This window comes from Anser anser (genome assembly GCF_964211835.1).
Source record: "Anser anser genome assembly, chromosome: 5".
Taxonomy (NCBI): Eukaryota; Metazoa; Chordata; class Aves; order Anseriformes; family Anatidae; genus Anser; species Anser anser.
The window spans coordinates 61,474,502-61,495,221 of NC_139725.1; the positions used below are offsets into that span (position 1 = coordinate 61,474,502).

The 20,720-nt window shown below is 52.1% G+C and overlaps 1 protein-coding gene across 5 annotated transcripts in view; it reads right to left on the reverse strand.

Moving 5' to 3' along the window:
- DAAM1 (dishevelled associated activator of morphogenesis 1) overlaps positions 1 to 20,720 on the reverse strand; it is an 88,287-nt gene that overhangs the window by 20,508 nt on the left and 47,059 nt on the right. For all 5 annotated transcript variants that reach the window (XM_083838361.1, XM_083838357.1, XM_083838358.1 and 2 more), the window contains 13 exons: positions 18,136 to 18,225; positions 9,322 to 9,393; positions 8,376 to 8,470; positions 6,391 to 6,724; positions 5,736 to 5,846; positions 5,520 to 5,623; positions 4,933 to 4,999; positions 4,393 to 4,510; positions 4,145 to 4,283; positions 3,636 to 3,694; positions 3,097 to 3,284; positions 2,483 to 2,794; positions 2,246 to 2,353 (listed from right to left, as the gene is read on the reverse strand). In XM_083838361.1, coding sequence (XP_083694487.1) covers positions 2,246 to 2,353; positions 2,483 to 2,794; positions 3,097 to 3,284; positions 3,636 to 3,694; positions 4,145 to 4,283; positions 4,393 to 4,510; positions 4,933 to 4,999; positions 5,520 to 5,623; positions 5,736 to 5,846; positions 6,391 to 6,724; positions 8,376 to 8,470; positions 9,322 to 9,393; positions 18,136 to 18,225 — 1,797 coding nt within the window. The remainder of the gene's footprint in view (positions 1 to 2,245; positions 2,354 to 2,482; positions 2,795 to 3,096; positions 3,285 to 3,635; positions 3,695 to 4,144; positions 4,284 to 4,392; positions 4,511 to 4,932; positions 5,000 to 5,519; positions 5,624 to 5,735; positions 5,847 to 6,390; positions 6,725 to 8,375; positions 8,471 to 9,321; positions 9,394 to 18,135; positions 18,226 to 20,720) is intronic.

Consider the following 20,720-nt stretch of genomic DNA (forward strand, 5'->3'; position numbering starts at 1 on the left):
TCTCCTGGTAGGTTTGGGAAGCAACCCAGCACAGGGCAGGGATGCTCCCAGGGGTGAATCCAGGGCGCTCCCGTCCTCTCCGCGGGGAAGGGCCCTTTCCCCAGAGCCGCAGAGTTCCCTCCAAAGCCTGCGTTAACCTCCCAGCCTGGGACGTGGGAAAAGCGTTCAAGGAGATGCTTGGAACTGAGAATGTAATTAAGTCTGTGCACTGCTCAGACGGGGATTTCCAGGCGCCACAGCAGTACAAGCAGCCAAGTCCCATCCGTACCGGAGCCACCACAGCTACTCCAAGGGGGTCTGAGATGTCCCTGCCCCACACACACCTCCGCAAGCTGCCCCCAACGCGCTGGAGCATCAGTAATGCCGTTCCTCAACAACAAAAAAAGGGCAAATGCTGATGCCCCAAGCCCTACCGACATCATGTCTCAAGGGAAGTGAGAGATGTGGTCACTGAGTCAGTGACTTTCAGTAAAGGGTTCAAGACAGGGAAGGAGGAGGAGAAATCCCTGCTCGAGCTTGAAAATGCTGCAAGTTATTAAGAAATTAGTTTAACATCCTTCCCCCAAAGGACAAGCAATTCTCATCGACTGAACTTGGTGGCCCAGGTGATGATGAGCTCTCCCAGCTCCCATCCAGCAGACACCTTCCAGACACTAAATCTTTTTAGTGGTGGCAAAAAGCAAGGAGTATTTATTACTTTCATGCATCTGTAATCATTCCAGGGTGCGTACCCCAATAAAAGAAAAAAAAGTGACTGACTTGCAGAGCTGCATTTCTCATCTTAACAGCCCAGCCTCGCACACTCGGGAGGTGCTCTGCAGTCTCTGGAGAGAACAAGACCCTCGTGGAAAGCCAGGGATTTCCACAGGCATCACCTGTGTGGCACTCTGGGGACTTGCAGATGGGCGAGGACACGAGCTGGGGACCAGGGGCATGGTCCCAGCACTCCGCTCGCACAAATGGTGCTGCTATGAGGTGCTGGTGGGACACAATGAACTCTGTCTTCTGTCAGTCCCACCCCAGTCTCTGGCTCCCACGTTTGGCTCCCTTTCGGAGCCTGGGACACAAACCCATGCCACAGCTCTCCTTGCAGCGTGCAGCATCTCCCCCTCCTTGCTGGCCCCACTTCACCCAGCAGGACCTCAGCCAAGCCAAAGTCTGTTTGGATTTCTGCCTGGCAGTAACCTGCAGCACACCAGGTGATTCACTGACTCTGGCCAGAGGGCAAGCTGTCCCACGGACACGCTAGGTTTCGATTCTTGCCTCCTTTCCATTTCCATCTCCTCTTCAGATGGGCCCTATTCCCAAAACACACCAGGGCAGCACCTATTCCTCGGGGGTTACTCTTGATATTTGCACCGCTCTAATCCACCCTGATCTTGCCCTCCATTAGCCTCTGGAAGAGATTAAGCTCTCACGTTGTCTGAGGAGCTTACATGATGGGTCTGCTCCTTCCCAGCCCGTCCCTCCTGAGCCTGGCGAGAGCAGACAGCCTGGCCTCTCCTCCCCGCAACGCAGCCAGACGTTCAGCAGGTGAGCACAATGTTTGCAGCCTCTCTCTTACTTTCTCCCCTGCTTTTCCTGAAAAAACTCATGGCTTTTGACCACTAACGGTCCTGCCTGGGGTAAAACAAGTGTCTAATTTTCTTCATTGGTTTTGATGCCTTCCAAACTGGGGCCATATTGCTTGAGAAGGAGATTAAAAAGCAGAGACTTTTGTCTGCAGTGTCATTATTTTGGTTTGGGACTTGCTTTTTGTTCAAAGCTCACATTTTGCTCTGGGCTCACTACAAAAATAAAAGAAGAGATCCACCCATGGTAGATGTGGGTAAAACTGAGTCCTTCTTGGCCAGAGAGGGATATAAATTTTCCACCCAATACAGACATGAAGCAGTCGCTGTTAAGAGTGATCCCAAAATTACTCAACCGTGGCCACATCTGGGGGCTATTTTCATGCATTCCCTGTCATTTTTGTTTGTTTCGTGATCCATCTTGGTGCTGGCGCTGCGACACACGCGGTCAGGTACGTGGGCAGGGGCGAAATCGGTCACGTCTGGCTGTGAGCTACCATTTCCAGGCAAAGGCACTGGCATGCAAATGAGAGGACAAACCAGATCGAGTCGATCTGGCAAACGGAGTGAAATAATGGCAGGAGGCGCGTCCCGAGACCACACGTGAAACCGAGCGGCTTCATAACCACGGCGTCTGCCCCAGAGGCCTGCGCAAGGCCCCGGCCAGCCGTTACCTGCTGTCTTTGGTAGGCGGAGAACGTCCTTTCCAGGTCTTCGAGGTCCAGGATTTTAAACACTTTTGCATCATCTATGTCGGTCCACACGGTGCCTGCCAGCTTGTTCTGAAAGACAGCGGGAGCACAGCAGGTTGGGGTGCCTCCTTTGGCACCTCTGGTTTTGTTGCCTGAATTGTTCTCCTTCTGCAGAGCACTGTGGCCCTCTGAAAGCACAGATGGGAACCCCTGGCTTACCTCTGGCAGCTTGGACCAGTTGAAGGACTTGAGGGCGTTCGTCGGCTGCGGGATGCTCTTCTTCTTCAGGGCAAAGCCCAGCGGTGCTCCTGGGGGGGGCATCACCCCATCCAGGGGCGGGGGGCCAGGGGGTGGAGGGGGGCCACCCGGAGGGGGCGGTGGTGGGGGTGGGGGTGGGGGACAGCCCCCCGGTGGTGGCGGTGGTGGTGGAGGAGGGGGAAGGAGGGATCCTGGTGCTGGAGAAGGTAAAGGGCCACCAGGAGCTCCTGGTGGCAAGGGAGGTCCTCCAGGGCCGGCAGCACAGATTGCTCTCTGAGAGAGAAAGAGAGGAGGAACTGGTCACACAGAGGGAAGGCACCATCCAAAAATGCCTTTTTTTTTTTTGTTTGTCAGAACTTAATCAGCATAGGAAGTCACTAAAGGCTTCAGCATGCTTGACTGAGGTCCAATGCAGCCAGAGAGGTGAAATCACCCCATTCCCAGGGATGGACATCTTGGGGGCCCTCCCAGCAAGCACCTTCTGCAGCCCTCTGTGCAGCCTCCAGAAATCACCCCTCAGCACTTCCCGGGGATCTGGGACATGGGCACAACGAGGAAGAGGTTTGGGGCCTTACCCTGCTCATCTCATGGAGCTGTGCTGTGAGATCCGCCACCTGCTGCTTGACCTGCTTGTGCTCACTGGACTCCTTCTCCAGCTTCTCCTTCATCTTGTTCAGTGTCTGCATCATTTCTTCCTTCTCCTGGGCCTTGGCATCGCACTCCCGCTCCTTCTTCTCCAGCTTCTGTTGAAGCTCGGTGTGCTCTGAAACAGTCCCCAAAAGCAACCCTTGAATCCACTTTTGGGTGATGAACACTTCGGTAGCGCAGAAAGCAAGCAGTGTGCAGGATTATAAACCCTGTGCTACTTAAGAGAGAAGTTGTGCAACAGGAGAAAGGGAGTGTGTGTTGGGCACGTTAGACTCTGGCTAGGGCTGCCCCTGTGTTGCGGACCCCATGAAGAAATTAATATCTATTTCTATCATAAGCCCCATAGCATGATACAATCTCAGCCACTCACGCACAGTCCATCCAGTTAAATAAATAAATGTGAGCTGTTTAGCTTACCGTGCACGCTCAGGTTAAAGTTAGTGCCTTTCATCTTTCCACCGCTCACCTTTTCGCATTTTTTCCGCTTGCTCTTTCCACTGTTTGACTTCATTTTCATTGACTAACCTAAAAGGAGGAGACAAGCAGTGCTATGAGACAACCCCGGTGCAGTCAGCGAGCAAACACCACCAGGAAGAAACACGACTGAGGAGCACTGTGCAGGGGAGTTGGGGCTGCGTGGGGTGCAGCTCCCGTGGGGGTATTTCAGAGAACTCCGCTCTGCCCCCAGCGGCTCCTGGCCACGGGGTTTGCATGCTGGGATGCTCTGCTGCCTCCACAGCTCCAGGGACCCCGACTTGTCCAACCGAGGAGCAGAAATGTCACTGTGAGAGCAGTGAGTGATGAATAAGGAACAGTGACAGTCAAGGGAAATAGCTCACTGAGCATGTCTTCTTGAGTAGGTCAAAACGATCCGAGCCTGCCAGGGATGATTCCCAAACCTTGCCTCGCCTGCCCTCCGTCTTGAGCAGACAAAGTCACGGCAGCGAGCCCCGAGAGAGGAGGACGAGCACTTACATTCGGACGACGTTTTTGATATTGAAGTTTTCCAGGGGAGTGGCGTCGGGGTCCTGCCCTTTGTCACTCTGAATGACGATCTGCTGGACGATCCTGTCCAGCAGCAGCCAGTACTGGACAGTGTTACCGCTTCTTTTATCTGGACGGGAGGAAGGGAAGAGGCTGGGAGAAGCCGCAGGGACATGGCTGCCACCCGGGCAGGGGACTTGGGCTGTGAGGTGCGAGTTTCTTGCCCCCCCAGTACTCACAAGGCATTTGGAGACAGTGGTGCAGGATGGACATAAAGTGCGGGTAGGCCTCTGTGTGAGTCAGCCTCTTCCTCGTCAGCTCAAACATCTGAGTTGCGCTTTTGGTGTCTATGTGAACCTGCAGAACAGAGCGCAGCGTGCTCAGGCCACTGGGCTGATGTGACCCCAGCTGGATCAGCCCTGTGGCGAGGGACAGCAGCACCAGCATCTGCTACCGCACCCAGCCTTGAGATGCTGCCAGAAGCTGTCTGAATACGGCCCTGGTCTCCTACGAAGCCTCTGACCTGAGCTTCCTGAGTCTCACCACCAAACCCTGTGAGCCTCTTGGCATGGAGACAGCCCCAAGTGCCCCATGAAGGGCACAAGGCCAGCAGGCAGGGGAGAAGAGGGATGAAGCAAATGAGCAGCGCAACAGGAGACAGATTTCCAACCTCCAAATCTGACCCAAAAGCCTGCACTTTGTCCTGGTCTACGCAGGCATTTTTTAAAGGAACCATGACATCAAGAGCCAGGCTCTGCAGCAGTAACATTCACACTCACCAGCTCAAATCTTTTGGCAAATTCCAGTTCATCTTCATTTCTAAGCATTTCGAAAAAATCTAAATGCCTGAGGAAAGAAAGGAGAAAAAAAAAAGCTGTTAAAAGTAGATATGAATGTGGCCATGCATAGCAAGCAGCCAGTTTGGAACAGCTTCCAGAGCATCCCACTAACAGGCAGTGGTCCAGAGACAAGCAAAACTTGAAACACCAACAGGATCTTCAGCCTAGAGCTCCTGGAGCTCCACGTGTTTGTCCTCACCCTTGCCAACTCGAGAAACCAATTCAAAAACACAGAGGGCAAAGTAATTACAGCCCTTCCAAGGACTCTTTTGGAAGAGGAGATGAGGAGGAGGGCTGACAGCACCCACCAGGATGGCACATCCTTCCCAGCTCAACCCTGTGCTAGAGTGCAGCAGAGCCAGGGTTCTTCCCCTCCCTCTTTGGTGACACCAAAGCATTTCCTCAAGAGGAGCCAGATCTATAGTCTAGACACACGTGGCTTTCCCCAAATGCCATGTCCAAAAACCAGAAAGCGTGCACGTAACAAAAGGGGAAAAATAACCATCAGGCTGCAGGTCACCACTCACCGGTCTAGGGTTGAGTTTTCATGCTCTCTTAGTTTGTCAATGACTGGCTGGATCCCAAGCATGAGAAATTCGTATCTCAGGTGCAGTCTGAAATCCAGGCTTTCCTGCCAGGGACAGTTGTTGGGTCAACACAGCAAGGTGCATTTCCTCAAAAACCTTACTGAAAAGCCCCGAACCCACCAAAAGACCACCCTGTCCAAAAGACCCAGAGCTCACCACGCCTGCTCCCTGGCTCAGGACCGCGTTGATGAAGGACATGATCGCTGTCTTGAGGCTCACTTCATCCCGATACCGCCCCGTGCTCTTGTCCAGGTCATTGATCAGCGTCTGTCAAACCCACAATGTTAAGTTAAGGGCCCAGGTGCTGCATGAGCTGCCAGAGGACACATGCGTGCACAACTTCTCCTGGTGCTTCCAAAGCCCCCGCAGCAGCTCACTGGTGATGCTTTCTAGACCAACAGCTGCTGCCTGATGTAGCCCAGCCCATCCCAGCACCTGTGTCTGCAAAAATCAGCCCACCCAGACGTGCTGCAGCCTTGCTGCAGTGCCAAAAACCCTACAACAGCGAGCATGCTGGGGGGGGGGGGGGGGGGGGGGGGGCGGCCCTAAATAACTGTTTTCCCACTCTTTGCTCAGCCGTGGCTCTCGTCAGATAGGGCATCGTTCTGGGGTAATTCCCAGAGTATCAAAATTACAAATGGCCAGGACAAATCGCGCACACGTGGTGTTTAGATACCCAGGAGGAGGAAGGGCCAAGAACTCCAATTTGGGCTGTCTGGCGAGGTCCCCTCTACTCTCAGCAGCGGCTGATGATCCACCCAGACCCAGAGCCGAATTTTGGGAGCCGAGGGGTGAGTCAAGAGGCACCCACCTGAAAACGAGTCCGTTCGCTGGCGTATTTCTGGTAGTGCAGCATAGCCTCCAGTACCTTTTTGTGGCCGCCGGGAACCAGGCACACAGCGCCCATGATTTCCAGCACTGCCACCTTCGTCTTAATATTCTCCGTGCTCAGACTCTGAGCGATTATGTTAATGCTCTCCGAATGGGCCAGGACGTGAGCCCGGCCCAGGGAGTTGTTCATTAGTGCTTTTATACATCCAATGAGCGAGGTATGTATTCGAGACTCTGCTGTCTCATAGTCCATACTTTTGAGGAAGTTCAGAATACACGACAAGCCATCCAGGTCGATGAACCGGGTTACAAACCTGCCAGAAGGAAGGACATTTTAAAATCAAATGCTAAAGGAGCACTTAACCCACAAACAGGGCTGACTTGTCTGCTCTTGCAAACCCAGAGTGCTTTCACATATTTTTTCCTGCAACGGATTTTGCATAGCAGAAAGCCTGCAGGACTTCTACTGGTCCTTTGGGACCAGTTTTGCACAGGAGGGGAAGAAGCTCCCTGGTCCTGGAGTTGTCTTCTTACCCAGTTGCAGCCAGCCCACAGAAACCCCAACGTCATGCCCACAACACCTGCCAGACCTGCTGCCTCACCACCCGCACCCTTCTCCTCTGCTGTACACATCTCACACCTTTTTAAGCAGGGATTTCACATTTTGATGATGACTGATATAATTCTGCTAAACTGAATGCAGACTGCGAATGCACGCAGTGCCCGATGCAGATTCAACAAAGCATGCAGACATAACCCACCCTCCTTCATTGCACACCTCTCGTGCATTTTAGGACCTCCCTGCCCGATGCCACCCTGGCTGGGTGTATTCTGTTTTGGAAAAAGGAGTGGGCTTGGACAGCAAATGATCTGAGAACATCCCAGCACTAGGATGAGTTTAATTTAGATCCACCAGTGCTTATGTGCAGCAACAAAAGGGATAATTGCACTCCCAGTGAAAACTGATTTCTCTGCTTGAAAGCCCGCTCGTACGCCAGCCAAAGTCAATAGGAAATTTGATGTTCACTTCCCTGGAAACAAAGGTAGGTCCAGAAGGTAAGGTTTTCTATAGAAACCTGCTGCATCCCTCTGATTTCCAGTGAGATGAACTCACAAACCACTTTTAAGCACTTTGGAAAGTTTAATTGCAAACTACGACAAAGCTGGGTACCGCCCCTGCTCCCTGGGGACGGCAGGAGCCAGCGCCCAAGAGGTCGAGGCTTCACGGAAATCGGGTGCTCACCCCGACCTTGGGAATTTCTGACCAAATCCCACTGCCAGAACCATTGCAAAAGAGAAATGGAAGAGTGCAATGCATTTGCAAACAAGAGCTGTGTCTTCCATAACCAGACTGGGCAATGCATTTCTTAATGAAATGTTTTCCCATCCGAAAAGTCAACCAGAGGCATCTAAAAGATTTTTCAGATGTGTGCATGCAGACTCCAGAGAAACTTAGGAAAAACTAAAGACTTTTAGAAAGAGCCCCACCCTTTCTTTATCCTCCCCATCAATACCTCCTAGCAACTTTTTTTTTCTTGCATTCCACTAAGGCCTGAAGATTCATACGATTTTATTCCTTCAAAAAGCGCAAGGAGAGTTAACTTGAAACAAAGGGCTTGGTTGACCAACAAAATTCAGATTTTTTGGAAAAACTCTGGAAGGCATTTTTATATTCTGTAGCAATTAGAATGACAGCTAATTTGAGAGGGGGAAAAAAAGTGGTCTGATTGCTCTGAACAGACGTGAAGGTGCTGATGGTTCTCAGCCACTATAAAGGCTGAAGAAAAGGAACAAAATGACAAGACGTGATCCAAAAAGCAAGTGCCATTTCAGGGTCCCTGCCTCCCAAGTCCCCTCATCCTCAGCCGGCCCCATTTCCATTTCTTTTCTAAAACCCCCCTGCCAGGGAACACAAATCAAAAGCCATGACCAGCGCAATAAAGCAAAGAAATGGAAGAGAATTGCCTCATTGGTTTTGTCCTCAGTGCAGTCTTCAAACTTTCTATTGTTTTGTTCCTCTCCTCCTCGTCTTCTTTTTCCAAAGCAATCAGCGATTTCCTCTGCAAAAGGAAAAAGAGTGGCAAAAATCTCAAAACATCCCTGCGTCCAGGGGATGGTCCTGGGGCTGGATGGGGCAAGGAGAATACAGGGAGCTAAAGCAACACTAAATTGGGGTGAAGGGCAGAAATGAGGGGTCTTTTAGCCTTCCCCAGTACCCATGCATCCCATGTGCCCTTCCCGGGGGGGTGTGGGGATGCCCTGCAGTCCGGAGGGACGGGATACGGCATCCACGCCTGGGGTCACCAGGGTGGGTGCCAGGTCTTGCAGCACAGCCTTGCCCTACAGGAACTGTATTTCCTACAGAAAACAGCACTATTTTGGTCTCACCCAGCACAACAGCAACCACCCAGCACAGAGGGTGTTTTGGGAACAGGGTGGTAGCAGGGATCCCGCTCTCATTGCAGCAGCCACCAAACAGCACCGAGGCTGTTGGCCTCACCACTATCACAGCAGCTCGATGCCCTCCCTGCTGGCACTGCACGATCAGACAGGTTCCTTCAAAACCAGCCTGAAAATTGCTGTGTGCCTTTAGCCTCGCTGCTTCCTGGTGTGCAGGGAGAGGAAAGGTCCCCGTGCCTTGGAGAACGTCTCCTTTCTCCAGTTGTATCCAGTGGTCCAGTGGACAAAATAAACTCTCCCTGCATTTCACCTGGCTTAAATAACTTCCATCAGTGTGCTGGGGGGTCTGCAAACTGGAAAGGCTGAGAAGTGCCACATTACAACATCGTGGCTTCAGCACTCGGCTCTCTCAAGCACAACACTGACCGTATCACAAACTATCACGATATCACGACTGCTCTGCTGCCATTTACAGTTTTCACAAGTGCCAAAGCACTGCAGAAATACTCACAGCAGCCATGGAGTTCAGCTGGTCGATATAAAACTCTGGCCAGCTGGTGGCTCCTTTATTTTCTTCCTGGTCCTGCAGAGAGGGGGGAAAAAAGTGAAACGAAGAGAGTGGATTAGAAGAAATTGCATTAACACCTCCTGCCCTTCAAAACCAACCACCTATGAAGATCCCTCGTGCACTTACATAAATTTATATCAATATAAGCTAAATTTTCTGCACTCTGAACTCACCACTGACAGCTCCAGATATGGGAACATTACCTGATCTACTGAAATAGCACATTTTATATGCAATGTATTACACCGTCTGCCTGTGACTAAGCTCTGCCCCAGTGTCAGTGTATCAGTTTGGGAATTTTACACCCAGATTTCTCTTGTATTGAGTCTACCGTGCCCTTGAAGTTTTGGCCATACAGCCTCGATGATTGTGCTTTGAGGGAAAAAAAAAAAGAGTTTTTACAAGCTATGAAGGGTAAACAAATGTGATGTGAACAAGGTTCAACTCCTGGGGGAGGGCTGTGACTTGCCACCAAGGGAGTCTCTTGGCACAACAGCCAAGAGATCCTGGGGGTTCATTAGTTGTTAGGAGGGAACATGCACACGGCAATGTCCCCCATGAAAGGACATCCCCCCCCCAGCCCAAAATCTATGACAACGATTGAGGCACAGCCTCCTTTGGTCATGCCGGTTTACAATGTCCTGTCTCTGCTGAGACACACAAGTCGTTTTCAAGTTCTACCATGTTCTTGTAGGACATGACCAGTGGACTGCTGAGCCCAGGTCCAAAAAATAACAGGTAGTATGCGTATTTTGAAGGAATAGTTCAAGACCAACCCTCTTCCCCACTGTATTTTCCCAAGATTTATACCAAAAGAAGAAAAAGGATAAAATAATAAATCCACTTCAAGTTGGACCAGGAGAAGCAGCCCCTCCCAATGTATCAGATGGAAGTTGAGATGTTTGTAGGGGTTGTCCCTCACTGCAGCTCCCTGCGAAGGCCAGGGACAAGCCACCCTCCTGCTCCCACGTCTGTGCGTGCAGACTACCAGTAGTCTGGCTGATTCCTGCAAGTCAAAGGAGCAGAGTCCAAAATATTTACTGTGGTTCAAGAGGCATAAATGGGAAATGTTTGTGCATCCAAACTTCCCAAGCTACGGCTTGCCAAGATGAGAAAAAGAGAGAGTTAGCAAGCCTTCAGCGTGGGTGGCTCTGGGATGGGGACAAGAGTTGAGGAGCACCCAGGTGGCAGCCTGGCATCTCCCGCAGCGTGCCAAGGGCCGAGAGAAGCTGCTTAGCCATGCCTCTGGTCAAGTTTAAGGCAAATGAAAGGACTTTCCTGAGTGAGACGCCTGTATTTAGACCTCCCTGCCCTCTGCTTTATTAGTCTGGGCTGCTCGCCCCTCCTTCTCCCACCAAGAACCCAAGTTTTGAATGAAACACTTGATTCACCTTCCCTCGACATTTATTTTTTTTTTAAACCCGAATGGGAATCAGCAGAATTTTTTTTTTCCGAGATGTTAGAAAAACAACCCAAAAATGTGTCCTACCAGTGCCAAACCTAATAAACCTGCAGGAGGTCCCAGCGCCTGCCTCTGTGCCGCCGGGAGGACCGCTAATATCCATGCTCTGCCACTAAGTTTTTGCTGGCTACGAGAGGTCCCCCGGGACCATTCCCGACTCTGAGCCTGCTCCAGGGGCAGAGGATGGCAGGCAGGGCGCCCTCTGTACCGGTTCTCAGCTGCCTGTGGTTAAAGCTTCCCCCATGGGATTTGGAGAGCAGCACCCGCTGCGCGTCCGCTCTCCCTTGCCGAAAGGTGCCCGGGTTGTTGTTGTCCCGTGCAGATGGGAGCGCAGGCACCAGGCTGGGGCCACAAAACACCCCCAGCCCTGACGGAGCTGCTGCCAGACGCTTCGGGTCAGCCTCCAGCACCTTCTCAGTGGTGGGCCCAGCACCGTCTGCATGCACAGGACACGACAGAGAGCACGACCGTGTGCCCAAGGCACTTAAAAAAAGGGAAAGGGGCCGGGGATGCTGCAAGCCTGCGAACATCTGCCGGCCCACGCCTCCAAGCCACCCTGCTGCGAGAAGGCTCTGCAGCAATCCTGCACAGCCTGCGGGTAAAGCTTTCCATGTTGCCAGCGTTCCCAGCTCCTTTTGGAGGCTGGCAAGCAGGCTTCGACCCAGGGACTGGCGGAGCTGGAGCGGCCACGTGCGCCTCGACCACTGCCCAAAACGGGACTGGCTCCTGTCACCTCCTGGAGACATCCCTGGAGGTCCTCCCCATCACCCCAGCACCCCCGTAAGGAGCACCCCGCTCCTACCAGCGCTCCCAGCAGCAGCACCGAGCCCAGGGAAGGATGCAGGGTCCCCGCCGTGGCACAGCACCACGAGGTGACCGGCTGCACCAGCACGGCCCCGGACCTGCTGCAGGGTTGGGGCTGAAAGGAAGCGGCGGAGCGAAAAACACCGAGGTCTCCGGGGGGCGGGAGGGGGAGGCTGAACAACAAAATTGGCTAAACTGCTCATTTATAATTAACTTGCTGCATTATAAATATTTCCCTTTGCTCGGCTCCCTCGGGCTCTTGCATTTCCTCCCTGAAACCCCCAATTTAAGGAGCGCTCTCAATTAAGCGCGGCAGAACCTCATTAATTCACATGAGCAGCCGGGCAGGCTCGTCGGAAGGCAGCTTCCCATGCAGAAGGGGAAAGCACAATAAAGCAGCCAAAGATCAGGGCAGGGGCTTCCTTCAGCTCGCCGCAGGACGCTGCTCAGCGGTAATTATTGCGGCTAATGGTCTACAGCACACCGATAAGTGTCTCTGAGTGCAGTCGGTGGCAATAAAGGAGCCACCCGGCAAAGCGGGGAGCCCGGAGGGAAGTGACTCATGCAGCTTTGCTCGGAGCCAGGATGAAGGAGGAAGCTCTGCGGGCACCGAGCTCTGACGGGGTGAATTCACAGAAGTTTTCCCAGCACCCGGGCTGGGCTTTTTGGGGTGTGCATTTTGCAGCCGGACCTTAATGAGGATACTCCAGATTCAGCTCTCCGGGAGGGTCCATCCTATCCTGCCCTGTGGGATATGGGACACAAACATCCCCCAAATTCTTCTCGGCACCAAAGCCCTCTCCTTCCTCTCTCATTGGGAAGCTCGGCCAGGAAGGGAAAGGTGATGTGAGCAGGTAGGAAGCCACAGGGGAAGGAAGGCAGCAGCTGGCAGGCACCAAGTGTGGCCGGTGTGTTTCCCTTCCCAACGTACAGGTCTGAATGACCTTCAGGGCAGCTCTGTGCGTGGCACAGCTAAAAACAGCCACCGGTGAGCCCAACGGCCTTGGGAGAGGGGAAAAAAAATAAAGTCCAGTTCTGCAGGCTGCCAGACACTGCTCTGCATTATAAAGCATCACTGTCAGCCTACTGGGCAAGGAAACATCGGCCAAGCCCAAGGCTTGGGAAACCTCCAAACGTGTTCCCTGTGCTTGCTGTCTTCTTAAGAAGCACCAAAACAAGGGCTGATCTGAACCCAACATGCTGGATTAAGTTCTTCGAGGTGAACCCAAGCCAGAAAACAAGAGCTGGCTTGTGACAGCCAGCTCCATGCCAACCCCAGGGACACAGCTCTGGTGGGTCACCTCCCTCTTGGGACACCTTGCCGAGCTGGCGTGCTCCAGAGAACTTCCCACCAGGACAGCCGTAACAAAGGGTTAAGAAGAAACTCTCCCAAAAGGGGCAGGGGCCAGACCATCACGAGTCTGGGATAAGCAGGCAGCCTCTGTCCCCCGTGGAGATCTGCTCGGGAATACAGCTGCCGGGGCTCACCAGGGTTCAGTCCTTCTAGAAACCTTGCTCCTGCTGCAAAAACAGAAACAAGCGCATCCATTTTCAAGCAACCTCCTGACGATGCTTTTATTTTGCACCCGTCTTTCTGTTCCGTACCAGCAGAGCAAGGTAAAGCTCAGGGCCACTGCAGCCCACCCAGCTTCAGCATCCCCAAGGCTAACCGAGGGCGCTGTGCGAGGAGCAGTCCCTGCTGCCCAGCCCTCCTGCCAGGGCGATAAACACGGGTGCTGTTTGCAAGGTCGAAAAAGAAGCAGGCAGCAGCACGGGTGGGTTTAAGCTGCCGGATTGGGGGCGGGTTTAAACCGCCAGGTTTGCGGTTCCAAACCAGCACAGCCCCACCGAGATGGATGAGCCCTCGCCAGGTGTGCGCCGGCAGCGGCATCCACGCACCAAAAAAATAAATAATGCAGCTAATGCCGCTTCCCCGTGCTCTGCCAAACACTTGTGGAGCGACCCTGGCAGCCCTGTGGCTGCTGGGAAGGGCTGTCATTTAATACGGTTCTATCAAAGCTGCTATCTCGGGTCCGAACCATCCTGTTGCAGCACAGGCTGCACTGTTTTTCCGTAATGCTTCCTACTCCCTCTCCTCTACAGACGCACACATGCCCTTGTACGCTTTTCCCAGGGTTTAAAAATTATGCTAACAATAAGCAAATATAGCATGACCAGATGCCTTTCATAGTCAGATGGTTCATTGTTTAAAAAGCTTCACTTTAAAATCCAAAAAGATTGCTAACAGATGCATTTTTTGGCTGGAGACAGAGAAAAACCTCGCCTGAACAAAAGCGTGTTGTGATTGGAACTAAAAAGGGAATTACCTTTAAAGATAAAAACTGTAAACATTTCCTATTGAGAAATACCCCCAGCCACGTACACAGCCTGGTTTCTCCACTGTTCGGTGGGAAGGGGAGAAGTGTCAGCCCGCCAGCCTTACACCCGGGACGGCGTTTCAACCTGCCGCGGCCACAGCCGCGGGTGTTCTCCGGCTGCAGCGGGGCTGGGAAACACCGCTCGTGCAACCCAGGGGCTGAGCGGGGCGAAACACCAGGCTGTTTATACCCCTTCCCCTGGTGCGCCACCTCTGTCAGATTTTGCTCAGCTCTGTTACTGCAGAAAAAAAAAGTATAAAGAAAAAAAAAAGGGTTTAAATGAAGGAAATGGATATCAACGCAAGCCCCGCCGCGGTCGAGCACCGGGACAAAGATGCACGTGGAGGAGCGAGCTGGAAAGCGGAGCTCTCCGGAGGGGCGGGTGGAAGGCACAGTCGGACAGGAAAGAGGCCATCTGGCTGGGAAAAACAGCATCATTGGAGAGTCATCACTCACTTCCCTATTTCTCGTGTGTTTTCCCCTTTCTTCCTGCAAGCACACCGGTGCTGCCTTTTCCCAGTGCAGAGGGACCCTGATGTTACCTCTGGCACCTGAGAAAATTGTAGATGTAACGCCGACTTCGGCTTGCCACGGGGACAGCTTCATACAGGAGAGAGCTACACGCCCTGCCAACAGGTTTTCAGCACAGGCTTAAAAAATGTGCCATCGTTTGTCATCTCTGCGGGTCATTTGTCATCCCTGTACAACCTCTGCCGGGTTTTACAGATGTTCAACATGAGCAGAGAGTTTTCCATCGAAAGGAAGAGGGGCACAGTCAGACCCTGTATGTATTTTACCTGATTTTAGCTATCAATTCCTTCTGCACAGTTATTTATGATGACCTTCTGCCTGAATACCCCTGAATCTCCATTTATTTTTGAGGATCTTCAAAATCACCCAGTGAGCTGCCCCAGCAGCGTGACATTACATGCTGGGGCTGGCAGGAGCCAATGCTCCTGCAACAAAGAGGTGCTGCAGAATAAGTGCTAAGTGTTATTTATTAACTCCTTTTGGAGCTTGGCCTCTGTTTAAGAAAGGCCATCCCGAGTCCCCCTTCGTTTTCAAACTGCTTCAGACCCGCAGCCAAAGCCACGCCAAACCTGGAAACCCTCCGGCTTCCTCCCCGTGCTTCGGAGCAATTTCCTCTCCCGGAGAACAGGAGCAGCAGGGAATAAAATGCTTCGGGATGAGGTACGGAGCGAGTCATCCTCCAGAAATACCACTCTAAAAGCGGATCTTATCCCGCTGTTAATGCACCTCCACTTTTGCATTTCCTTGCTTGATTTCAGCCGAAGAGGAGGCTGACAACCTCAAAGAAGGTCTCTCCAACAGGCTTTAAATCCCCCTCCAGGTGTGCGCACGGCAGGGCTGCTGGATTTAAAGGAGGCGACCTACCTGCCTGGGTCACTGCCTCCTGACTGCCCAGCCTCCATCTCAAGGTGCTTTATCTCTCTCTGCCCCCAGAACATGCCAGGACAGGACCTCAGGCAGTTTATCTAGGGCAGCCCTCAGCTCCGAGCAGGGCCAGGGTTGTGCCCCTTGCCACAACAACCCAGCACAGCAATGTCTCGTTCTGGCCAGCTTTTAGCAAACCTTGCCTCCCATGGGAATACAGGAAAATGGGTAAGGACTGGGATGCGCCCTGCAGAGCAGACCTGAGTAAGGCTGCTGATGCTGGTGGTGCTGGGTACAGGGCTGCAGCAGGGAAAGGCACCGTCTCCCCAGGCCAGGACGCGCCAGGACCTCCTGCAGCACCGCCTCTGCACCAAGATGTGCCAAGGAAGCTCCTTCCACAACACGTCATTTGAAAGGGGACAAGCAGGCTGCCCCAAGGATACCTCTCCCCTTCCCTTTAGGAGGATGGGGACAGAGGTTTTGTAGGATGAGCATGGAGAAAAAGTGTTGGCATCATGGACTGTAGGCACAACATTGGATATTTTGCAGCAACTGCAGCTGGGAGCACTGCAATCAGCAGGGAAACTGGTAAAAAAAAAAAAAAGCTAAAAATTAAGATTGCCCCAAACTGGGACTTTCTGACTCAAAGTCCGACTGAAGTCTTTTGACTCTTAACAGCTTCCCTCGAGCGGAATCCAAAATTGGCAGCAGAGGAAAGAGCAAAAACTGCTCAGAGGAAAATTCTGGACCCTTTGCAACTCACATAACTGCCTACGACTGATGTCAGCCTTCGCCGGCTCCCCCAGGACCCACCGGGCGAAACAAGGGCTTACAAGTTCTTGTGTAGTTCAAAAAACGACTTGCTATTAACCACGGACAGGCCAAAATATTCTGGCGTATCCCGAATTTCCTACATCACAGCTGCTGAGGCAGCAGCCGAGGCAGCGAGGTAGAAGCCCAGCCTTATCTCCAGCTCCGCAATTACTCAGCTGGAGAAGTCCAGCCCCTCGGTGCCAGATGTTGCAGGCTGCCCCGCAGGTGGTTTGTCCTTGTAAAAACAAAGAGGTACACAAGTAGGATTTCCATAAGATGCTACGACAGTCACAAATGTTCCTCTTGTCCTCTATCCACGTCCATCACGTGGGAGCATGACTGCCTGGAGCCTGCCCCGCGCAGGGAAATGTTCTGCAAAGCACCTGGCTCCCCACGCTCCCCGCCTGCTGAGCCGCTGCTGGTATGGTTTTGCTCATTTTTAATTAAAAAGCAGGACAAAAGCATTCGTCTCTCCTGCCAACCAGCCACCCAGCACATCTGCATGAGCCCTGCAGCTTGCCCAGATGGTTTCGTGAGCAGGGCAGGTCCTCCGTGACCGAGGACCGTGAGCAGCAGAGCAGCAGCCAGCAGCTGGCCTTGCATGAGCACGAGATCCAAGGACTTTGGAGGACGACGCGGGGCACTTCTGCGGCTCCTTCCTTCAAACCCACCAGGGAGCAACGACGTTCTCCATTTTTAAAAAGCCTTGCAGTGCCTGTGTGAGCGCAAATAGGCGCTGGAATGGGAAATGGGGAATATCGGTCCCATCTAAACCCTACCCCAGAAGATTAGATAGCACGTAATCTCCCCACACAATAATAATTACACGGCTCTGCTTGATTTAATTTCCTATTGTCTCCGCTTATTTAGACACACTGGAGTACGGCTACACTTATCCTAGAGGCAGTGAAAAGCGAGCATCTTCTGCCCATGTTCTCCTTGATGAAGAACAGTGCCTGTAATTTGTTACCATCTCTTCGCCCCTTCAATTTAAATCTCGGACACGCCAGGCCTCCGTATAACAATAATACATGGATTTCAGGGGCATTTATGAGAGGCTTAAAACTTAATCCTACATGAGCAAGGTAAGCCTGCTCTTGGCCTGAAATGAGGCTGGAAAATCTGGTGCCATTGCTAGAGCAGGAGAAAACGGGTATTAATAGCAGCAAGTGCCATTTGAGTGGGGCCAGGCCACCAGGAGCATTTCAGAGACAACTTCTGCAGCAAGGTGGGAAGCTTAAGGGATGCAGCAGCAGCTCTGGGAATGGCTTGCACTTCCCCCCAATGACAGAGATGTTGCTGCGATGCTGAGCTCCTGGCACTGCTTTGCCCTGGGTGTGCTTTGATCAGTTTCCAAACTTTAGTATTTTTGCCCCATTTCTCCCCATTGCCATAAGACCTGCAGGACCTCTCTGCTTTGGGTAACACAAGGAAGGAAATGAGTCCCAACACAGTCAGATGAGTTGAAAGTGGTTCTGCAGCCCCCAGGGCATGCACTTCTTTGCAAAGATACGGGGCAAAAATCTTTGGTTTACTGGGAAAAAAGCTGTTGGGGCACAGAAAGCCCAGGCCTTGAGTGAACACAGATCTTGCAGGGGTCAGCCCGCTCCCAGTTTGGGAAATAGGGGAAATTGCAGGGAAACTGAGCGCCTCACAGAGATCCAGCGCACACCCAGGAGGGCTTGGGAGGAAGGGCTCTGCATTTTGGAGACGTGGGTCTGAGGACCTTGCTGGCCACCCCCACTTCCCTAGGAGCACCCCAGGGAACAGATGCATTCCCGTGATGCTCCAAATACCACTTTGCATCCCCAGAGAGTGCCGCCACAGAACTTCCACACCTCCTCCTTTCTAGTACAGGTAAGAAAAGTACGCTCAGCCCCGCCGGCAAGCAGACGCGTCTCTTACTTTTTTCTTGCTGCAGTAGATCTGCCACTTCTTCTCCGCCGGCAGCGCAAACATCGCTTCTCTGTGCTTGTCCGTGAGGTCAAGTTCATCCTGGAAAAGGGGAAAAAAAAAAACAGCACAAAAGAAGCAACGTGAGTGCACAACCCAGAGATCACCCGGACACAACCCCCCGGGGAACTGATGTCCCAGCTCATCGCCCTGCACCTATCGATTTGCCGGGTCAATGATGCTAATTATCATCTCGCAGTTGCTGACCTCTCCATGACTCTCGGGCAACAGCCGGCTGCCGGGAGGACGGGGCTGCAAATCTCTGCCTCATCCCTCCCAGACATCCCCTAAATTACTTGATAAGGCAGCAAGCCTTTCAGAAAGGACCCTCGCGACGCCAAGCGCCCCATACACTACGGATGCCTGCGGGTAGCTTCACACAGAGATCCGAAGCTCCTGGAGGCTTGCCCAAGCTTGCTGGGCTCGAGGGCTTTTTTTTTTGACTTTTGGTTTGTTTGCTAATAATTTTAAAAAGCTCCTAATATCTACAGTTCATAAAGATACCTCCTCCCCATCAAAAGTATGGCAGTACGTATGGGCTCCATACTGCTCGGCAGAGGTAAAGCCATTTACTGATTGAGGCCTTCAAGGGTTTATTTGATTTCATTTTAAAGAACACATCCGTTTCGCACTTTGAGGTCTCTGTTAGCAGCGTGTCCTCCGCCGGGATGCCCGAGTATTATCAAAGCCCTGCTGCTTCCTGGTGCTAGATGTAGGTCAAAGCTTTTAACAGGGAATGAACTAAATAAAGCATTCAGGCAGGGCTGTGAGGCTCGTTTCTAAAGCCAACATTGATCCTACAGCCACGGATGTCTCTATAAACCACCCCCGTCGATGACAAGCCTTTTGCTGGAGGGGTGTTGGTGCAGCGCTGGGAGTGCTGGAGATGCTGCAGACGGTCACAGGAGAACCCTGACATGGCCTCCAGCCAAATCCCAGTCAATGGACTTAATTAAGAGGATCCCCATTAAAAATTACACACTGAATTCTAGCAACTAAAAAAAAAAAAGAAACCACATGGAGACCCATTAAATTCTCCTTGCCTGAATAACGGTGCTTAAGAACTAAAGCAATTATGTTCACACAAAGGTCTGCGTGCTGGTGGCCCCTGGTACCCCAACCAAAGGTAAAAGCCCCATTTGGTGAAGGCTGAACAAGACACTCACGGGGAGACATGGTCCCTGCGTGAGCAAGCCCACAGGCCATGAGGAAATTCAGCTGATCTAATTAAAACTCATGTTGCATCTAGTATTCAAGGAAGGGAGCCTTCAGCTATCGTGTAGCCCAAACCAACACAGCACACCGCGACAGAGCCCTCAGCATCTCGGAGAGGACTTCGCCTATATATCCACTGCAGGCAGTGATTTCACTTCCCGATGAAATTACGCCTTGAGAAGAAAGGCGCTGTGGAGCTTTTTTAGTTATGTACACATGGAGGAGCTTCGCCTCTTCCTTGACTTCCCCCACCCATGTCGACTGACCTTTCAAACCGATGTGTGAGTGGGCACCCCCCGCCTGCCGAGGACGGCCGATGCTCGTGGAGCTCTGGAAGCAGGCTTGCGAGGTGACCTTACATGGGAAATACCCAGCTGCGATTCAGCCTGTCCAAACACAGCTCTTTGGAAAAGGGCATTTGGGCATGTGAGAGAGGATGAGGGGTCCGTGACGGATAGCCACCTCCGCAGTGAGGGTCGCCCCAGCCAGCTTCCTTGCCACCCGAACCCCGGAATCACATCTGTGCCGAGGTTCTTAGAAAAATATTTATTGAAACTTGTAAAATGCCCAAACCCTAAAAATAAGACTTGTACAAACACGAAGATTTATTAACCAAGAAAAAAATATAAACTGAGCTGAAGCCTCAGCAGGAGTAAGAAGGAATAAAGCGAAGAATGTAGTGGGTGCTGGTATATGACAACGTGCAAACAAATCCAAAAAAGGTGCAGAAATACTGCTAAGCCTCACACAGCATGTTTCATTATGCCCCAGCTCTAACACGTTCAGTCATCACTCAGAAACACCTACCTAATGATAACTTGCAGGATGCTTGGGAGAGGTGTTTAAATAAATAATATGTGGCAACTGGTGAATACAAGGATCCTCCTAACCAAACAGTGACTAACCGCTGTCATTCTGAGCTGTAGCAGCGACTTAACCGTGAAGAATTGGGTCTTTGCTGTTACGACGTGCATGGGCATTCCTGCACCCACCTCCAGCCTTGTTGGGCTTGAAGCACCACGTGTGCTCGTGGATGAGTATCTCCGTACGCCTTGGCCCTGAGTGGGCTGCTCAGAAACTGTCCTTCAGACTCCAAAAGACCAACAGAGGATAGGAAAACCAAGCATTTTCCAGTCGTTCACAGACAACCGTACCAATGCTGGTCTGACTTAGTCTTTTGCAATCGCACTGCAGAGTCGTAACACGGCCGAGAAGCTGTGCACAACCTCAAACCCATATGCACCTTCAATTAAAAATCACCAACTCAATAATTAGGTGATTCTAACTGGCAGTTAATTTTATAGGCCATTTGCAAGCCAGGC